Raw genomic sequence first — 16,117 nt, forward strand, 5'->3', positions numbered from 1 at the left:
GTTTTGATACGGGAAAGGTACCACGCTATGCTTGCTTGTTTGATTGGCTGTGTATGTGTGTGTGTGTGTGTGTGTGTGTGTGCATGTGTGTGTGTGCGCTCGCGTGCGCGCGCACGCTTACATGAGTGTTTCCATTTACATGTATGTAAATTTGTACATAGAAGGCCAGAGATTGACTTGGGGTGCTCAGAGAAGCCATCTGTGCTTCCGGTACACCTGGACCACAGGTGGGCTGCCACAGCACTTGGTAGTTACGTGGATGCAGAGAATATGAACTCCAGTCCTCCTGCTTTCGTGGCAAGTGTTTTATCACTGATTTACCCCCCCACACACACACACAAATACACAGCACTGCAACAGAAAAACTAGAAGCAAAAGTCCCAGCGTACAGGCTCATGACTTAGTAAGCACCCTTCCTAGTCACAACTTATTTCAAAAGACGACATCCTCTGGTAACTAGTATTTGAACCCTTCTACTCCAGAGTACACTGAGAGGAAAACTTCTAACTCGCCGCTTCAATTCCTATGCATTCATTTTACAAAGAAATGAGAAGATGCCTCAAAGACAGAGGGTGCTCGGACACAGCAACCATCAATCAGGAAGGACTTGAAAATTCAGTCTGCAGATGAGGCACACAATTCCCCACATGCCCAGATGCTATAGCTGGCTTCTGCCCAGACAGACAAGGACCCCTTCATTCCTCCTCAGCTTACTAGGTTAAGAATAAAGGGCTGGAAAGATGGCTGGAGGTTACTGGATTTTCTTCCAGAGGTCCTGAGTTCAATTTCCAGCAACCACATGGTGGCTCACAACCATCTGTAATGGGGTCTGGTGCCCTCATAACGGTGTGCAGGCAGACATGCAGGCAAAGTACTGTATACATAATAAATAAATCTAAAAAGAAAAGAGTAAATTTAAAAAGAGTAAAAATAAATAAGAACCTGTAAATAACTAAATTAGAACTACAAAGTGACATTTTCATAGGGCGATCACATCTACAGGCACCTGCATGCACACAGTACACACACAGACACGTATACACATGTACTACATCTTAAAAAAGAGAGAGAGAGAAAGAAAATAGAAAGCCATTCCAGATATGCCCCAGTGTGAAAACAGAAGCAGCTCTCACAATGAAGGTCTCCACTCCCTGCTCCTCCAAGACAGAAGGCCCAGGGAATAACCTACAGGAGCGTGAAGATGGACAGCTAGAAATACGTGCGTGCTCAAAAGGTAGAGTCTTGAAGGAAGACGGATGGAGGGAAAACTCCAGGAAAGGTATTCAGATGGCAGAACCGATAACTCCTGACTAAACTAGCTGGGTAACTTCTAATGAAGATGAACAGCACCATGATGTTTCGGGCAACCACGCCCATGTGGAAAGGGAAGGAAAGGGAGAGAAGGAAATGTGAGAACTTGTGAGACAGATTACTTCACATACATACATGCACACTTGTACTCAAACACACACACACACACAAAGAAACATACACTCAGATGTGTACAATCTCTCGTGTGTGTGTGTGCACATGCACACGCAGACACACAAACGGGTACACACGTGCACACACACACACACACACATGCACGCACGCACACCGGACTGGTGAGATGGCTGAGCAGATAAGGGCACTTGCTGCCACGCCTGACAACCTACAACCACCTATATGGCAAGACAGAACCATCCTCTGACCACCACATGCACTCTGGTGCTCATATGCCCACCCCACCATAAACAATACATACACGTAAAAAAGGAGAAAGATAAGTAAAATACAATAAAGCTTTTAAATAAGTTAGATAATACTAAAAACTGATTACAAGATGTTCCATAAAGCAATAAATTCAAAGGACTAAACCCTATAGAAGAAAATCGAGCTTTTATAATATCTCACTCTAGTCAACAGTATGAAATTTTAACTGTATAACACAGAAAAATAATAATTGAGAGTACGCTTTGCCATGGGGTAAATTGATACATTACAGGCGCACAATCACCATAAATCAAAAACTACAGTCTAGACTAGCTGGATAGGCGAAGTTTCACTAGGCTCTATTTCTGTAATGAATGACTCTCAGCTTTACAAAAGAACCCCTGAATGGCGGCCCCATCAGCATCTTGGACATCAGGATGCAGGACCACAAGCCATGCATCACAGGTCCTGGGAAGCACATCCAGGACCGATGGTTCAACGGCACTCACCTTATCTTTGAAGATGTGTGGATTTCGGTATATGAAATCTCTGTAGCTTTCTGTGCGGACTTTGTCCTAGGGTAGAGAGCAAAGCACTGTGTTTACAGGGACAGTCTGAGCAAATGATTCTTCCATGAGCTTATGGCTACTGTACTACTGTACTACACACTGCTAACTTCCACAACTATGTTCTGCCTGGGAAACTGTGCTATTTAATTTTTTTTTTTCTTCCTAAAAGAAAACAATGAAGGACAAAAATAGCAACAACATGTAAGTTTTTATACAAATAGTAACAGTGTAAGTCAATTGGTTTGAAATGTGCACGTCTTTCTCTTTCCACACATGGTCACCATAAATGCCAACAGAAGACACCCTCTAAGCTGAGCCCGCTCCCGGTACTGAAGCTACAGGAAAATAAGGAACAGAAAAAATAATCCACACTGATGAAGTTTTCCTAAGAAAGCTACACAGCATCTGATTTATAGCACTATTCTTTCTCTAGAAAGTCTGCAGTCTGAAGGAAATCACGGGAGCCCCAGGGTACACATTAACCGACTCCACACTCAGAAGTCTCTCGTAAGCTATGACCATGCAGGCCTGCAGCATCCTCACATCCCTGCTGGCTGGTGACTAAGGGCTCAGGTGAGGTGGGCGAGAGCTCTGCAGCCAGGAAGGAAAACTGGGTATGGTCAAAACAGGTGCCTCCGAGGAGAAACTCCAGCTTTGGGTTTCACAGAGAAAAACAAAAACAGTCTGCTGGGGAGTGGTGGCACACACCTTTAATCCCAGCATTCAGGAAGCAGTGGATCTCTGAGTTCAAGGCCAGCCTGGTCTATAGAGCGAGTTCCATCCAGGACAGGCAGAGCTACACAGAGAAACCCTGTCTCAAAAAACTCAAAATAAGTAAATGAATTAAATAACCCTGCTACCTCACTTCCTTTGAAGGACTCAGCCAAATAAGAACTGAGGACACTTCAGACAAATAACTGAATCTGTCCTGAGCCCACTAGAGCTTGTCATCTTCCCCTAAATAATGTACACAAAGTGACCTATCTTCCAATTCACCACAAAACAAAAAGAAACTAATATCAACAAAGATAATTCCTCCAAAACCCTTCCAACAGGCATCCTCCAAAATTAATTTCCTCTGGGTGTTGGTGGCGCTCGCCTTTAATCCCAGCACTCGGAGGCAGAGGCAGGTGGATCTCTGTGAGTTCAAGGCCAGCCTGGTCTACAGAGTGAGTTACAGGACAGCCTCCAGAATCCACAGAGAAACACTGTCTGTAAAGTCCAAAAAGAAAAAAGAAAAAGAACAAAAAAACCCAAATTGCCTACAAAATTAATTCCCTCTTTTTTGGGAGGTGGGGGCAATCCCTAAGTTCATTAGTGCTGGGTATGGGGCAAATTAGAGGGGGAAAGAGGGTGGGTAGGATTATTCACACACACACACACACACACACACACACACACACACACACACACACACACACACAAGAAATTCTCAAGAATAAAGAAAACATATAAAATAAACGTCCACCACTGTGAACACTTTCTGCTCAAACAACAGAACTCAGAGTGGCCAACAGCCACAGGTGCAGCAGCTTGGAAGGCTCTCAACAATCAATCACCGGCCTCTCCACCCTCCAACTGGGTGAACAGCATCCCGACTGCAGTTCTAACTGCACTGCAACCTGGCTGCACTCTGCTCCTCCCTGTGACCTCCCCCATCATCTCTGATGTTCGTGAGCCCATTACACAGAGCCTCGGCTGAATACACTGACGTTTTGCTTAAAAACAAAACAAAACAAACAAACCCACAATCATGAATAGGAAAGCTACTGAAGAACTCGCCTTAAAAACCATTTCCAAGCCTGGATGATGGTGCAGGCCTGTAACCCTATAGCAACTAACAGTAAGGGCTGAAAGGTCAAGAGTTCAAGGTCACCCTTGGCTACAAAGTCTTAGGGCAGCCTAAGCTAAGTGAGACCCTGTCTCAAACAAACAAAACAGGGAAAACCCTCAATTTACTCTAACAAAAGACTAACATGAGTGCAGAATATAACTTGGAAGGCGTCTTCCACATCAACCCGAAGTGAAGGAACAAAATCAGAGCTCTGATACACAGGAGCCAAAGCAAACACGGGCAGACTGGGGAGCTGCTCAGAGCTGCATTAAGCCAACAACCCTCCCTCCTTCAAAGGCCCAGAGTAGCAAGGGCTATCTACAGTTCAGTTAACCCGAAACCCCGTCAACTGTGTCTTTAAACCTTAAACAACTACATTCATCCAGACCCTAGAAATGAGATTGCAATTACGATAAAATGTCTGTGACCGAAAAGAAAACCCGCCAACCAGTCTATCAAATACCTTACACTAAGTGCTTCCCAATGTGAAATTACTTGTTGGGATTCGGTAGGTTTTCCATAGCAAGATACCACTGAACGGTTTATTTGGGCTGAGCACTTCTGGTGAAACACCGAAATGCAGCCTGCTCCAAGGCATAACTACTTCTTATCATAGCCAATATCAAACCCACCAACACCTCCAAGAGCAAGCCTGTGCCACAGGAAGGGAAACTGTCAGTCCCAGTGATCCTCTAAGGTGAAGAGCCTGTCAGCTGCAGCCTCCATGTACACCCAGGAGTGTCACATGGCACAATCGCTGACACACAGGCACAAGGGTCCCGGGCAGCCTTCTCTGACCACTGCAGTTAGAAACACCTCCACCCACAGGGACTTTCAGTGACCATGGCCTGTCTGGAAAAGGCTCCACAAGTTCCACACCAAAGATACAAAGGGCAGGAAGCACTGAGTAGACAGAGCTAAAACAGCCAGCTGGGCTTAGATGACACTTACCATCTTTACGGAAAATATTATACCCCGAACGAATGTGAAGCCTGTGCTTTCAGGGTATTTGATCACCCTGTGAAACTCTGAGACTGTGTTAACGAAATTAACCTTGGATCGGGGCAGAGCGACAGAGAACAGAGGCCCCAGGGAGACTGATAGACGATAGACAAGACACACAGAAAGGAGCCGGGACAGACATGGAGATTTACAGTAATCATACACTGTCTACAGTGTATGCCATCATCAGCCTGGAGGCAGCAAATGATACATGGTATTAATGGCATGACCCTGCTTTAAAGCCTTTGGGCTCCCTTTAAATAGAAAAATCTTTGGAGGGAGGCTTCACAAAAGATTTTTTATTGATTAATTTTAGGAAGAGAGAAGGTAACATTTAAAATTCCTGGAAATAAACATCTAAAATTTTTACAATTCAAAATGTGTTCTATTTTATGCTACCTTTCATATTTGATAAATAAGTACAGTTAGAAACTACTTCTATCTTATACTGCCATTACTACTATGACTATTAAAACTGAACAGATTCAAATATCAGGTCTGACCACATCAGGAAACATTTCTGTATTATCAGTTTTTCTGTGGGTTGTAAGTCAGTCAAATACTGTGAGAACTATTTTAAATTAAATTTTACAAGGTAGTTACTTGCCCAGACCAAGTCAGCATTGCTATTTTAAAAACTAAAATGGCTCCTTTTCCATGTTAAAAAAAACAACCATATCATTTAACTCTTATTTAACACTGTAGATGTTCCTGGGAAGACCAGAGCCACCAAGCAGTCGTTTTTCCCAATGTTCTACATCAAGGAAAAAAAAGTGGCTTCATAAAGGAAGGATGAATACTGACTTAAACAGGATTCACAGGGACTTGACACCTCTGTAATCTCTTCATCTGAGGAGCAAGTTATCCAAGCACCAGAGGTACGCATGCACGTGCATGCGCACTCACACACACTCACCTCAGACACATGTACACACACACACACACACACACACACACACACACACACACACACTCGAAGAGAAGTAAGGCCTATTCTACAGGGTTCTCCCTTGGCGGATCTGATGCACATGAACTCTGTCCAACCTTTAGCATTTCTTCATGTATCCCATAATGCCCGTAGGAGCTGAAGTAAACACCATCCTCATCCTCCTGCAGGTCTGCAATGGCAGTCGTGGAGGAGCAGGTTCTGACATCTACGTTCATCACAAAGTCCTGAGCAAATTGTCTGTAATCAATTTGAAATACACCCTTGAGACAGGTTTATTGGACCATGAGAAAAGGCAAGGCTGGAGGATGAGGAAAGGGAGGAGGGGGACAGTGTGCCCTGCATCTTAAATCCTTTCCTAGCTGAAACCCCGACAGCGCCCTCTGCTGGGTCTGCAGCAGTATCTGGGGAGCCTATCAATGCACTGCCTTATTCAATGTATTTCTTCCCTCCTGTTCTCAAAGCCCTTTTAGCATGGGTTAAAGAGCAGAGAGCATACCCAAACCACTCACCTTACCCACCCCTGTTCTCACACTCAGGTGGTGACATATTAGTGATCGCCAAGGCACACAAGAGGGAGGACAAAAGGTAGAAAGTGGAGCTGGTGGTAAGTGACTAAGTTGCCAAGCATAAAAACCAGACACAGGGGCTAGGAACTTGGATGGACTCTGCTCTCTCTGGCACCAGACACTCTGGCCAGCCATCAAAAAGGAACTGGGGACTAGCAGCCAGCTTACACACCCGGAAGGTAGAAATTGGGAGGTGGACATGCTACGGATGCATAACTGAAGGCCGTGCCCACCTCTAGACTGACAAGTTCCCCCAGGAGATGCAAGGCTCTCCTAGAGAATGAGAACTCGGGGAGGGAGGGGAGTTGATGGGGGGACTGGACTGCCCCCGTCTATATGATTCGTTGGTCAAATTCCACACTACCATCACATTTTAATTTTTAAAAACAACATTTTAACACTGTATTTTTTTCCCCCAAAACGTTTCTGAAAAACTAGGATAGGACAATTAAAGAGAAGAAACCAACTAGAAACAAGAAACTTGAAAGGCAGGAAATATTAAAATATCCAAGAGGAAATTAGAACAGCCACACATGCAAATTATGAAGTATGTGCAAGTACATAAAAATGCGATTCCAGAGTTATCTATGTTCACACGCTATGAAATGCTGCGCGTCTTTAAAACTCCCACAGGAAGTATACAGGGAGTGTGTGTCTAGCATCCCAAGGGCTTTTGCCGTTAACTCACTACACCTAAAGCACTGTGTGGTTGGACAGGCAGTTACTTCATTTTCTGCAGATCCTCTCGAGCTCGAGCCAGTGCAGCCTCAGCAGACAGTGCCCGCGCCTCCATGCGCTTCAACTTCTCAACAACGGATGTGTTTTCACTGAGTCCGTTGGGGTAGGAGAAGGGAGTCGACACTGGCTCATACAGATCTTCTACATCTAGAAAGAAGGTAAATGGACATCGCTATCAGGCCACTTCACAGCAGCACAGCGGAGAAAAACAAGTTAGGAATAAAGAAAGGGTCTAAGTGCCTACAATGGTCAAGTAACAAAAATTATTAAAAGCACTTTTCACATACTTGACATCCAAGCTTTCTGATTTGATCTCACGGAGTATGATAGTCTATTTTTCATTAGCTAACTAAACTGCACATGGTCATGCATGGATACACTGAACCAAACCGGGAGGGGGGGCTCCAATGTTTACCATTAAGCTTTCAAGTGTGCACATATTACATCACATCTCACTCCCAAAAACAAACTTGAAACATAAATAGTTATCCCTACTTCAGACACGGGGAAAATAAATTTCAAAAAAGCTAAGTGACTGGCTCAATAGTCACACAGTTATTTATTGGAGAAGAGAAAACTCCCGCACCTGCCTTCCGCCCAGGTTCTTGACCCTAACAAAGCCACCTCCGAGCGTGTGTCCTTAGCCCCTGAATGGCAGAATGGCAGACAGCACTTGCAGGCACACAGCAGTCTTGCTGGGTGCAACAGGAATGAGCCTGGAGGGTAGCGGGTGAAGGAAAACACGCCGATACCATAGGGCAAACACAAAATCTCACACAGAAGTCCATTTAACACAGGCCCCACAGAGGCAGAGAGCGCTGTGCCTCCATAGCTAGGGCTGTACGCTTTTACTACAGATGAATGCATACAGGACATCTCACGCATGTGACTACGGCTGATGCCTTGGTGTACACGTGAAATGTGCCAACACAACAGAGAACACTGTTATGTTCTCATCACACATACAAACGCTGGGTACATGTTACATGCTAATGTGCTTAACTTCCACACCTTTTCATAACGTCTGTGTACACAGACAGGATCACACCCCTGCACACTGAAGTTAGACTCAATCACACCTTCCTCAAATGAGGAAGACAGGCAATCCCTTAAGGATGGAGCACAGATAAAGACTTCTAGAGATCCAAAACTTTCCCATGCCAGGCAAGACACTAATATTTTATTACTGATATTATGATGCAGCCAAAATTTATGATTAAGAAATCCATATCTTGTCAGGAAGTGGCGGTGCACGCTTTTAATCCCAGCACTTGGGAGGCAGAGGCAGGTGCATACTATGAGTTCAAGGCCAGCCTGATCTACAAAGTGAGCTCCAGGACAGCCAGGACTGCAGAGAGAAACCCTGTCTTGAAAAACAAAAATAAACAAAAAAAAAAATCTCGATTTAATCTTAATTTCGCCATTAACTTCTACTATAGAAATAATCATCAGATTTCATTAACTTTCAGGTCTACCTAAAGCAACAAACCTTGCTGACACCCCTCATCCATGCAGGGCTGAGGGCAGTACTCAGCCCCCATGGGCTTCTGCTGTGGTACTTGTGAAGACACTTCCGCAGGATTGGGACCCAACAGCTAAGATAACCAGGCTCACTGCTCCTCCACGAGTTCGGAGCCCAAGCTGAAGGCCGACTCTGGCACACTGTACGGAAAGCTGTGTGCAGAGCCTTTAGCAGGTGGAGCCCACATAGAAAGTGGGTTAATGGGAGACGACAACGAGCTTTTACGTTTTATTTGTCTGTGTATAGGCGTCTGCTAGTCTGTCTGGGCATTTTATACATGCAGGTGCTCACGCAGGCCAAAAGGTGCTGTATCCCTTGGAGCTGGACTTACAGCCGGTTGTGACCTGCCAGGTGGATTCTGGGAACCAAAGGGGCAGTGTCTGCTCTTAATCTCTGTGCCATTTCTCTGACTCCACCCTAAGCCCCACCTCCTGTCCAGTCTAGACTGCTGATGTGGACCCCATGTGAGCAGTTGCTCACGCAATACCTTCCCTACCTCTCAAACGGTCAGGCAGAATAAGCTGTTCCTCCCTCCACCTGCATCTTTTTTTGACTATCTGGTTCACGTCAACTACAAAACCAATAGCAAACTCTAACTTTGTATTTTGTTTCCAGATTCAAGCTGCTTGGCAGACCTGGTTTATCTCAGCTGTACTAACTCGGTCATAACTGACAGAAATACGCAGCACCGTCCAGTGACTGGAAACTGAGAGCGGGGGACCAGTAGCAGCCCTGGAGGGCGCAGCCCTCCTGCATGGAGCACCGAGTTCCGTCAGTCACTGCAGCACTCACAGATCCCCGTTCTCTTTAAGGGTATCTGCTCCAAGTGTGGCTGCCCACAATTTACTCAGCCACTCTCTCCTGAGGGGGCACTTCGTTTCCTTCCGTGTGCTGCAGTAAGTAACTGTGTGTGTCTGTTTGGAATGAGAGAGTGACCCTGGAACATAGCGGCTGGGAGTGCAGTCCTGCTGAGGCTGGCAGTGCTCTGGCTTTGGGGTCAGAGCCAGGATTTGACAGGCAAGCACTCCTCAGCTCCAGCTCCATCCCAGACCTGTGATCCACTCTTTCTGTGGAAACGGACAGCCTGCTGAGGTCCTTGGAGGTGAAGCCATTATCTATGGAGGGGGGATCCACAGTGGACGCCTGACACTGAGCCTTCTATGAGCCGTGTTTTCCTACCATGCTGCATGTCCGTCATAAAGTTTAATCAATATATGAGACACAGAAATAAATTAACAACAATTAGTGACAAATGTAGCAAGATGCTACAGTAAAAAAGAAACGAATACAGGCTCCTGGAAGGATTACTTGAACATGAGCACTGTGGTACCGCAGCAGCAATGCTAAGACAACAGCTAGAGAGCGGATAGTACACACAGTGTGGGTACCCTGAACAAAACCAGCTGGAGCAGGCCAGGAAGAGACAGCTGGCTGGCACAATGCTTCATCAGGACTTCCAGAACATCAGCCAACTTAAAACTTACAAACCGGCTATTTTCAGAATCACCAACCAGGTAAAACAAAGGAGAGCAAAAAAACAAAAAAACAAAACAAAACAACAACAAAAACAAACAAACAAACAAAATCTCTTGGGGAACAGGGGTGGGGGGGGGGACAATTAAGGTCTATTTTCACAAAGCACTCTGCTTTCATTTGCTGCAACAAATGGCCCAGGGCTAGCTAAAATAGGTAAGAAAGGTTCACCTTACCAAACTGGAGCAAAAGATCGTCTTCCAACACTGGCTTCAGGTACTCTTCCTTCTCCCAAGGCACAGGGTTGTATATAGAATTCATATACTCAACCGTAGGATTCTGGGTATGAAGTTAAAGCATACTGTATTCATTGAATGTAATGACAAAGTCCTCTAAAAAAGAGCGGAGAGCTCAAGTAAAAAAAAAACAAACACTCAATTCTGCACAAGACCACAATGTCTGTGTTTGCCTACCATTTAAAAGGCTGGAGTATATTCTCATATTGTCTGATGCAGAGAAAGTGACCACAGCTCAAACAGTCATTTAAATAGGCAGAGAATAAGATGACCAAAAAAAAAAAAAAAAAAATGTAGGAGAGATGGCTCAGAGGTTAAAAGCAATGGCTATTCTTCTTGCAGAGGACATGGGTTCGATTCCCAGCGCCCACACAATGGCTCACAACCATCTGTAAACTAAGTTCCAGAGAACCCAACGTCCTCCTCTTCTGGCTTCTGCAGGCACCAGGAATGCAGGCAGAATATTCATACACAGAAAATAAAATAGAAATTTAAAAAAGAGAATAAACTATGAGAAATTAAAACAAACAAAAAAAAAGTACATCCAAAGTACTTGGAATCAGACTAGAAATTACTTGATTATACAGAAATACTGACAGTTCCTTTTACCTGACAATTGTTTTTTGCACGTTACTGACCCAACACCGTAAACATGACAGCAGTAGGCAGGGGACACCCCACCTGGAGCCTCGCCCTGGACTCTTTCCTTACGCCCGTAATTCCCACAACATGAGAAGTGCCAAACGCAACAACTGCTCATATTCCATTGGGGTAATCAGCACAGTGGCCCGGCAGCCTCTGTGAGCTTCAGCAACTTCTGTATAAAATTATGAAGTTTCCAACTCACCTTAAGTCTAATAAAATTTATTAGTTTAATGTATCCATAAAATTCAAGTCCTAAATGGGAGAAGAAAAGGCAATTCACTGATTTTAATACAATATACTTGCTTTAACTGATATGTAAATGCTCCTCCACTGAGATATCTCTGACTTCTAAAGTATCACTTCTATTTGGAATTTCCCATTAAAAATTAGAAACTGTAGTTTTGACACTTGTAAATACTTTGTCTGAGACACAGCCAGATATAACAAGTTTCAAAGCACTTCTCTTGCATTTTTTTATATTATAGTGTATGATGTGGGGGTATGGTATGCGTGTCGGGGAGGGGGTGAGAGGTGTGTGTGTGCATATGTGTGTGCGCGTATGCATGCATGCGTGTGTGTACACACTGGCTGTGTTCCTCCACTTTCATGTGTCCCGGGGAGCACACTCAAGCCGTCAGACTTGTGTGGCTAAATGGGTGAGCATGACAAGCACCAGGCCAGGAGTTTGAATCCCCAGACACCACATAAAACACGAGGCAGAGTGTTGGCCTCTTACAATGTCAAGGCTTGGGAGGTAGAGAGCAGCCAGGTAAGCAAGCTAAAGGCTTCAAGCGTGAGACCCTCCCTCATTCCAGGAAGTGAAGCCACCTGACATCCACTCTGGGGAAACACACACACACACAAACACACACAAAAAGAACATTGTAAAATTTAAGCCTAAACTTCACAAGCAAATCTGTCTTTATCCTGTGAGATACTCACCATGTTTATGGACCATACTGTCAATATTAAATTGATGCTCCAACTTACAGTGTGAAAATGTTTCCTCAGCAGACGAGAACAACCTGAAGAGACAAGCGATCACCAATCTCCTGGGACAGTCTCAGGGGAAGTCAAAATTCTAAACAACCCCCCACCCACCCCCAATCACCCAAAGGCCTCTGGGTAACACAGCTTTCTCTGATATCCGTTGTGTCTCTCAAGTCACAGAAGCCCCCTACTTGATCCTTTGCCCTCCCGGTGAACGGGCACACAGAATGCTTTCACACACAAGGCAAATCAACTGCACAGCTGGCACTTTCCCAGAGTGGCAGAGTTGGAGCAACCCGGGCTGTCCCACAGCACATGCTTTCCAATGTGAAGATAAGGCCTCTTTTGTACGTGACCTCCAACACGACAGGCAAGGGCATAGGGCAAAGGCTGCACTCTCCTGTCTGCCCAGTGCACGGGTAACTCTCAGCAAATGTTTGCCAAGATAGGCCACTGGGCTGTCCTCACAGCCCACCACAGTAAATACGAGTGTGCAGTCATCCCTCCTCTCCAGTGAGGTGCCTGACACCCGGGAATGGTCCGTCTCCAGTCTACGACGCCACGGCCCTAGTGCTGCGGGCTCAGCAGCACTGGCCAATAGCAAACACCCCCTTTTCAAGCCCCCACACCCACAGTCGCTTTCCTGAAACTGAGACGCAGGATTTTAAGTGGGAAGATAGTGTGCTCTGGGAATATAAACTGAAGCGTCATGACCTTGAACCGGTTGATGGCTCTGCTGCAGTCACTTCCCCTAAGTACAAAAGGTGCCAATCCCTCCTTCAATCACGGATGTGAGTTAGGGCTATTTAAATGGCTCAATGGAACGTTACAGAAGACTACTGCTCATACTATAGGACGGTAGAAACAGAAGCGCTCTTCCAGACTACTATGCACTCCCAAAATCATGTTACCCAAGACACAGGATTCAAGCTACCCATACTGTGTCTCCATGGAAACAAGAGGACTCCATCCCTGATCTAAGACTAAAGTGTGGAGTTCTAGTTTTGGGGGGTTTGATTTGAGGTTTAGCAAGGTAGTTAAGGTTGGCCTGGGATTCGCGGCCATTCTCCCGCCTCAGTCTCCAGAGTGGTGGTATTAGGGATCTGTGTGTGTGTGTGTGTGTGATGGGGGTGAGTGTGTGTGTGTGTGTGAGATGGGGGTGAGAGTGTGTGTGTGTGTGTGAGATGGGGGTGAGGGTGTGTGTGAGATGGGGTGAGGTTGTGTGTGTGTGTGAGATGGGGTGAGTGTGTGTGTGTGAGATGGGGGTGAGGGTGTGTGTGAGATGGGGTGAGTGTGTGTGTGTGAGATGGGGTGAGTGTGTGTGTGAGATGGGGTGAGTGTGTGTGTGTGTGATGGGGGTGAGGTTGTGTGTGTGAGATGGGGTGAGGGTGTGTGTGATGGGAGTGAGGTTGTGTGTGTGAGATGGGGGTGAGGGTGTGTGTGATGGGTGTGTGTGTGTGATGGGGTGAGGGTGTGTGTGTGTGTGAGATGGGGTGAGGTTGTGTGTGTGTGTGTGTGATGGGGTGAGGGTGTGTGTGTGTGTGAGATGGGGGGTGAGGGTGTGTGTGTGTGTGTGAGATGGGGGTGAGTGTGTGTGTGTGAGATGGGGTGAGTGTGTGTGTGTGTGAGATGGGGTGAGTGTGTGTGTGAGATGGGGTGAGTGTGTGTGTGTGTGATGGGGGTGAGGTTGTGTGTGTGAGATGGGGGTGAGGGTGTGTGTGTGATGGGTGTGTGTGTGTGTGAGATGGGGTGAGTGTGTGTGTGTGAGATGGGGTGAGGTTGTGTGTGTGAGATGGGGTGAGGGTGTGTGTGTGTGTGTGAGATGGGGTGAGGGTGTGTGTGTGTGTGTGTGTGTGAGATGGGGTGAGGGTGTGTGTGTGTGTGATGGGAGTGAGGGTGTGTGTGATGGGGTGAGGGTGTGTGTGTGTGAGATGGGGTGAGGGTGTGAGATGGGGTGAGGTTGTGTGTGTGTGTGTGAGATGGGGTGAGGTTGTGTGTGTGTGTGTGTGTGATGGGGTGAGGGTGTGTGCGTGCATGCATGCGTGTGCGTGTGTTTGCCTGGGTTGCACACACACACACCCCCAGCGGCTCCCGGCTCCGCCCCCCGGGCCGCGCGAGCGTTCCCCGTGGATCAGCGTCCGCGCGTGGGCCAGGGCCCCGGGCCCGCCTCGTGCCCGCCGGCTCGCTGTGGCGCCGCCTCCCACGCGGGCACGAACCTGTCACAGAACAGGCAGGGCGTGTGGCGCCGGCCGTGCGCGGGCTCGGCGTCCTCGTCCTCCCAGCCGGCTTCGTCCCCGCTGTCCGACAGCTCCGGGGGCTCCGGCCCCGGGTCGGCGCCGTGGCCTGCGGGGCGGGGACACAGTCAGCACCGGGACCCGCGCCCGCCCGCCCGCCCGATCGCCCGCCCGATCGCCCGCCCGGCCGCGCGAGGGACCCACCGCTCCCCGCCGCCAGCGAACACATGGCCGCAGGCTGCACCCAGCAACCCGCACGCCGCTCCTCGTGCGCCGGCCCGAGCGCGCTTCCGGGTCACGTGGGCCTACCGGGCGGGCCGACAGGCGCGGCAGCGCCGACGCATGCGCAACGGCAAGGTCGAGCGCAGCTTGCCGCAGCGCCCTCTGGCGCCGGCAGTGGCCAGTGCAGGCTAGACTCGGAGCTCCGGCTCCCCCGGGGGGAAAGAGCCTTCCTGCGGTCGTTGATGCACGGATGACGTCAAACGGGAACCGAGCCCCACCCCCTGCTAGGGGCGTTCGAGCGGGAAAGTGGGAACCACACTCCAGTTTGAACCCTTTCTCAGCTAGAATTCTGAGATCGTAACAAGAAGGAAACCCACCCCAACCCGCTTTCTCTCCGCCTCAGTTTCCTGACTGGTAAGGGTTACATGCCACGTGTGGGAAAAGTTTAGGCATCAACTCGATCCCACACACCATGGGGACCGGTGGACTGCTTGATATGTGCCTGTAGATGATGCTGCCTGCCCTGGTGTCGGGGCGATTCCCACTTCTCAGGCTGCCCCCTTTCCGGTGTTCTAGTGGAATTCCCTCAGGCAGGTGGCGTGCGTGCGTAGGCAGTGCCTCCAAGCTGCAGTCAGGCTATGCATCTGCGTGGTTGAGGACGTGGCCAGCTAGGCCTGCGAGATGCTCGCTCTCCGTGAGCTCAGCTCCCCTCCCCACCACGCACACCCTCTGAAGCTCTCCAGTGGGCGGATTCTCACCACCAGGACTTCGCTCACATCGCCGCCATTTATTCCTTTTTTAATAGTTTTATTGATATTTCATACAGTGTATTTTGATCATATTCCCCCTGTTCCTCCCCGTAACCCCTCTCAGATCTACCCACCCCCATGCCCCGACCCCTCACCTTCGTATCCTTTTTAAAAAGTAATTAACGTGGGTCCTTGTACTCTGGGTGTGGGGAAAGCCACTCGAGTGTAGTCAACCTGCCACAGGCCACATCCCTAAAGAAAATGCCCCTCCCTCTCCCATAGCTCCTCAGTTGGGAATGGGAGCTCATGAATCCTCATACCCGTGTTAGAATGTTGACTGGCTTGATCTTGTACAGGCAACCACAGCTGCTGAGTTTGAGTGCAGAGGTCCTATCGTGTCTAGAAGACTCCATTTCTCCACAGTCCTCCCCGATGCTCCTACTCTTCCACCAGCTCTAAAAAACAGGTCGTTGTTCCAGGAACAGCCTGTGTCTTTCTTACCGCTACTTATCTTCCCCATCTCCTCTCCCTCCCCTTCTGCTCCTCTTCCCCCTGTCCCATGGCCCATACTCCAGTGAAGCACAGAACGGGACAGAGCCCACCAAATGTTAACTTCTGAGTCACCCTGACATT

General features: G+C 47.8%; 1 protein-coding gene across 1 annotated transcript in view; it reads right to left on the bottom strand.

Annotated features, from left to right (window-relative positions):
* The window catches only part of Prmt3 (protein arginine methyltransferase 3), a 66,140-nt gene extending 51,368 nt beyond the window's left edge, over positions 1-14,772 (bottom strand). The window contains exons 1-8 of the mRNA XM_051174131.1: positions 14,718-14,772; positions 14,496-14,622; positions 12,232-12,314; positions 11,492-11,541; positions 10,585-10,687; positions 7,341-7,500; positions 6,145-6,286; positions 2,205-2,270 (exon numbers count right to left, since the gene is read on the bottom strand). Coding sequence (XP_051030088.1) covers positions 2,205-2,270; positions 6,145-6,286; positions 7,341-7,500; positions 10,585-10,687; positions 11,492-11,541; positions 12,232-12,314; positions 14,496-14,622; positions 14,718-14,742 — 756 coding nt within the window. The 5' untranslated portion in view covers positions 14,743-14,772. The remainder of the gene's footprint in view (positions 1-2,204; positions 2,271-6,144; positions 6,287-7,340; positions 7,501-10,584; positions 10,688-11,491; positions 11,542-12,231; positions 12,315-14,495; positions 14,623-14,717) is intronic.
* Positions 14,773-16,117: the final 1,345 nt, after the last annotated feature.

This window comes from Phodopus roborovskii, unplaced genomic scaffold, assembly GCF_943737965.1.
Source record: "Phodopus roborovskii unplaced genomic scaffold, PHOROB, whole genome shotgun sequence".
Lineage (NCBI taxonomy): Eukaryota > Metazoa > Chordata > Mammalia > Rodentia > Cricetidae > Phodopus > Phodopus roborovskii.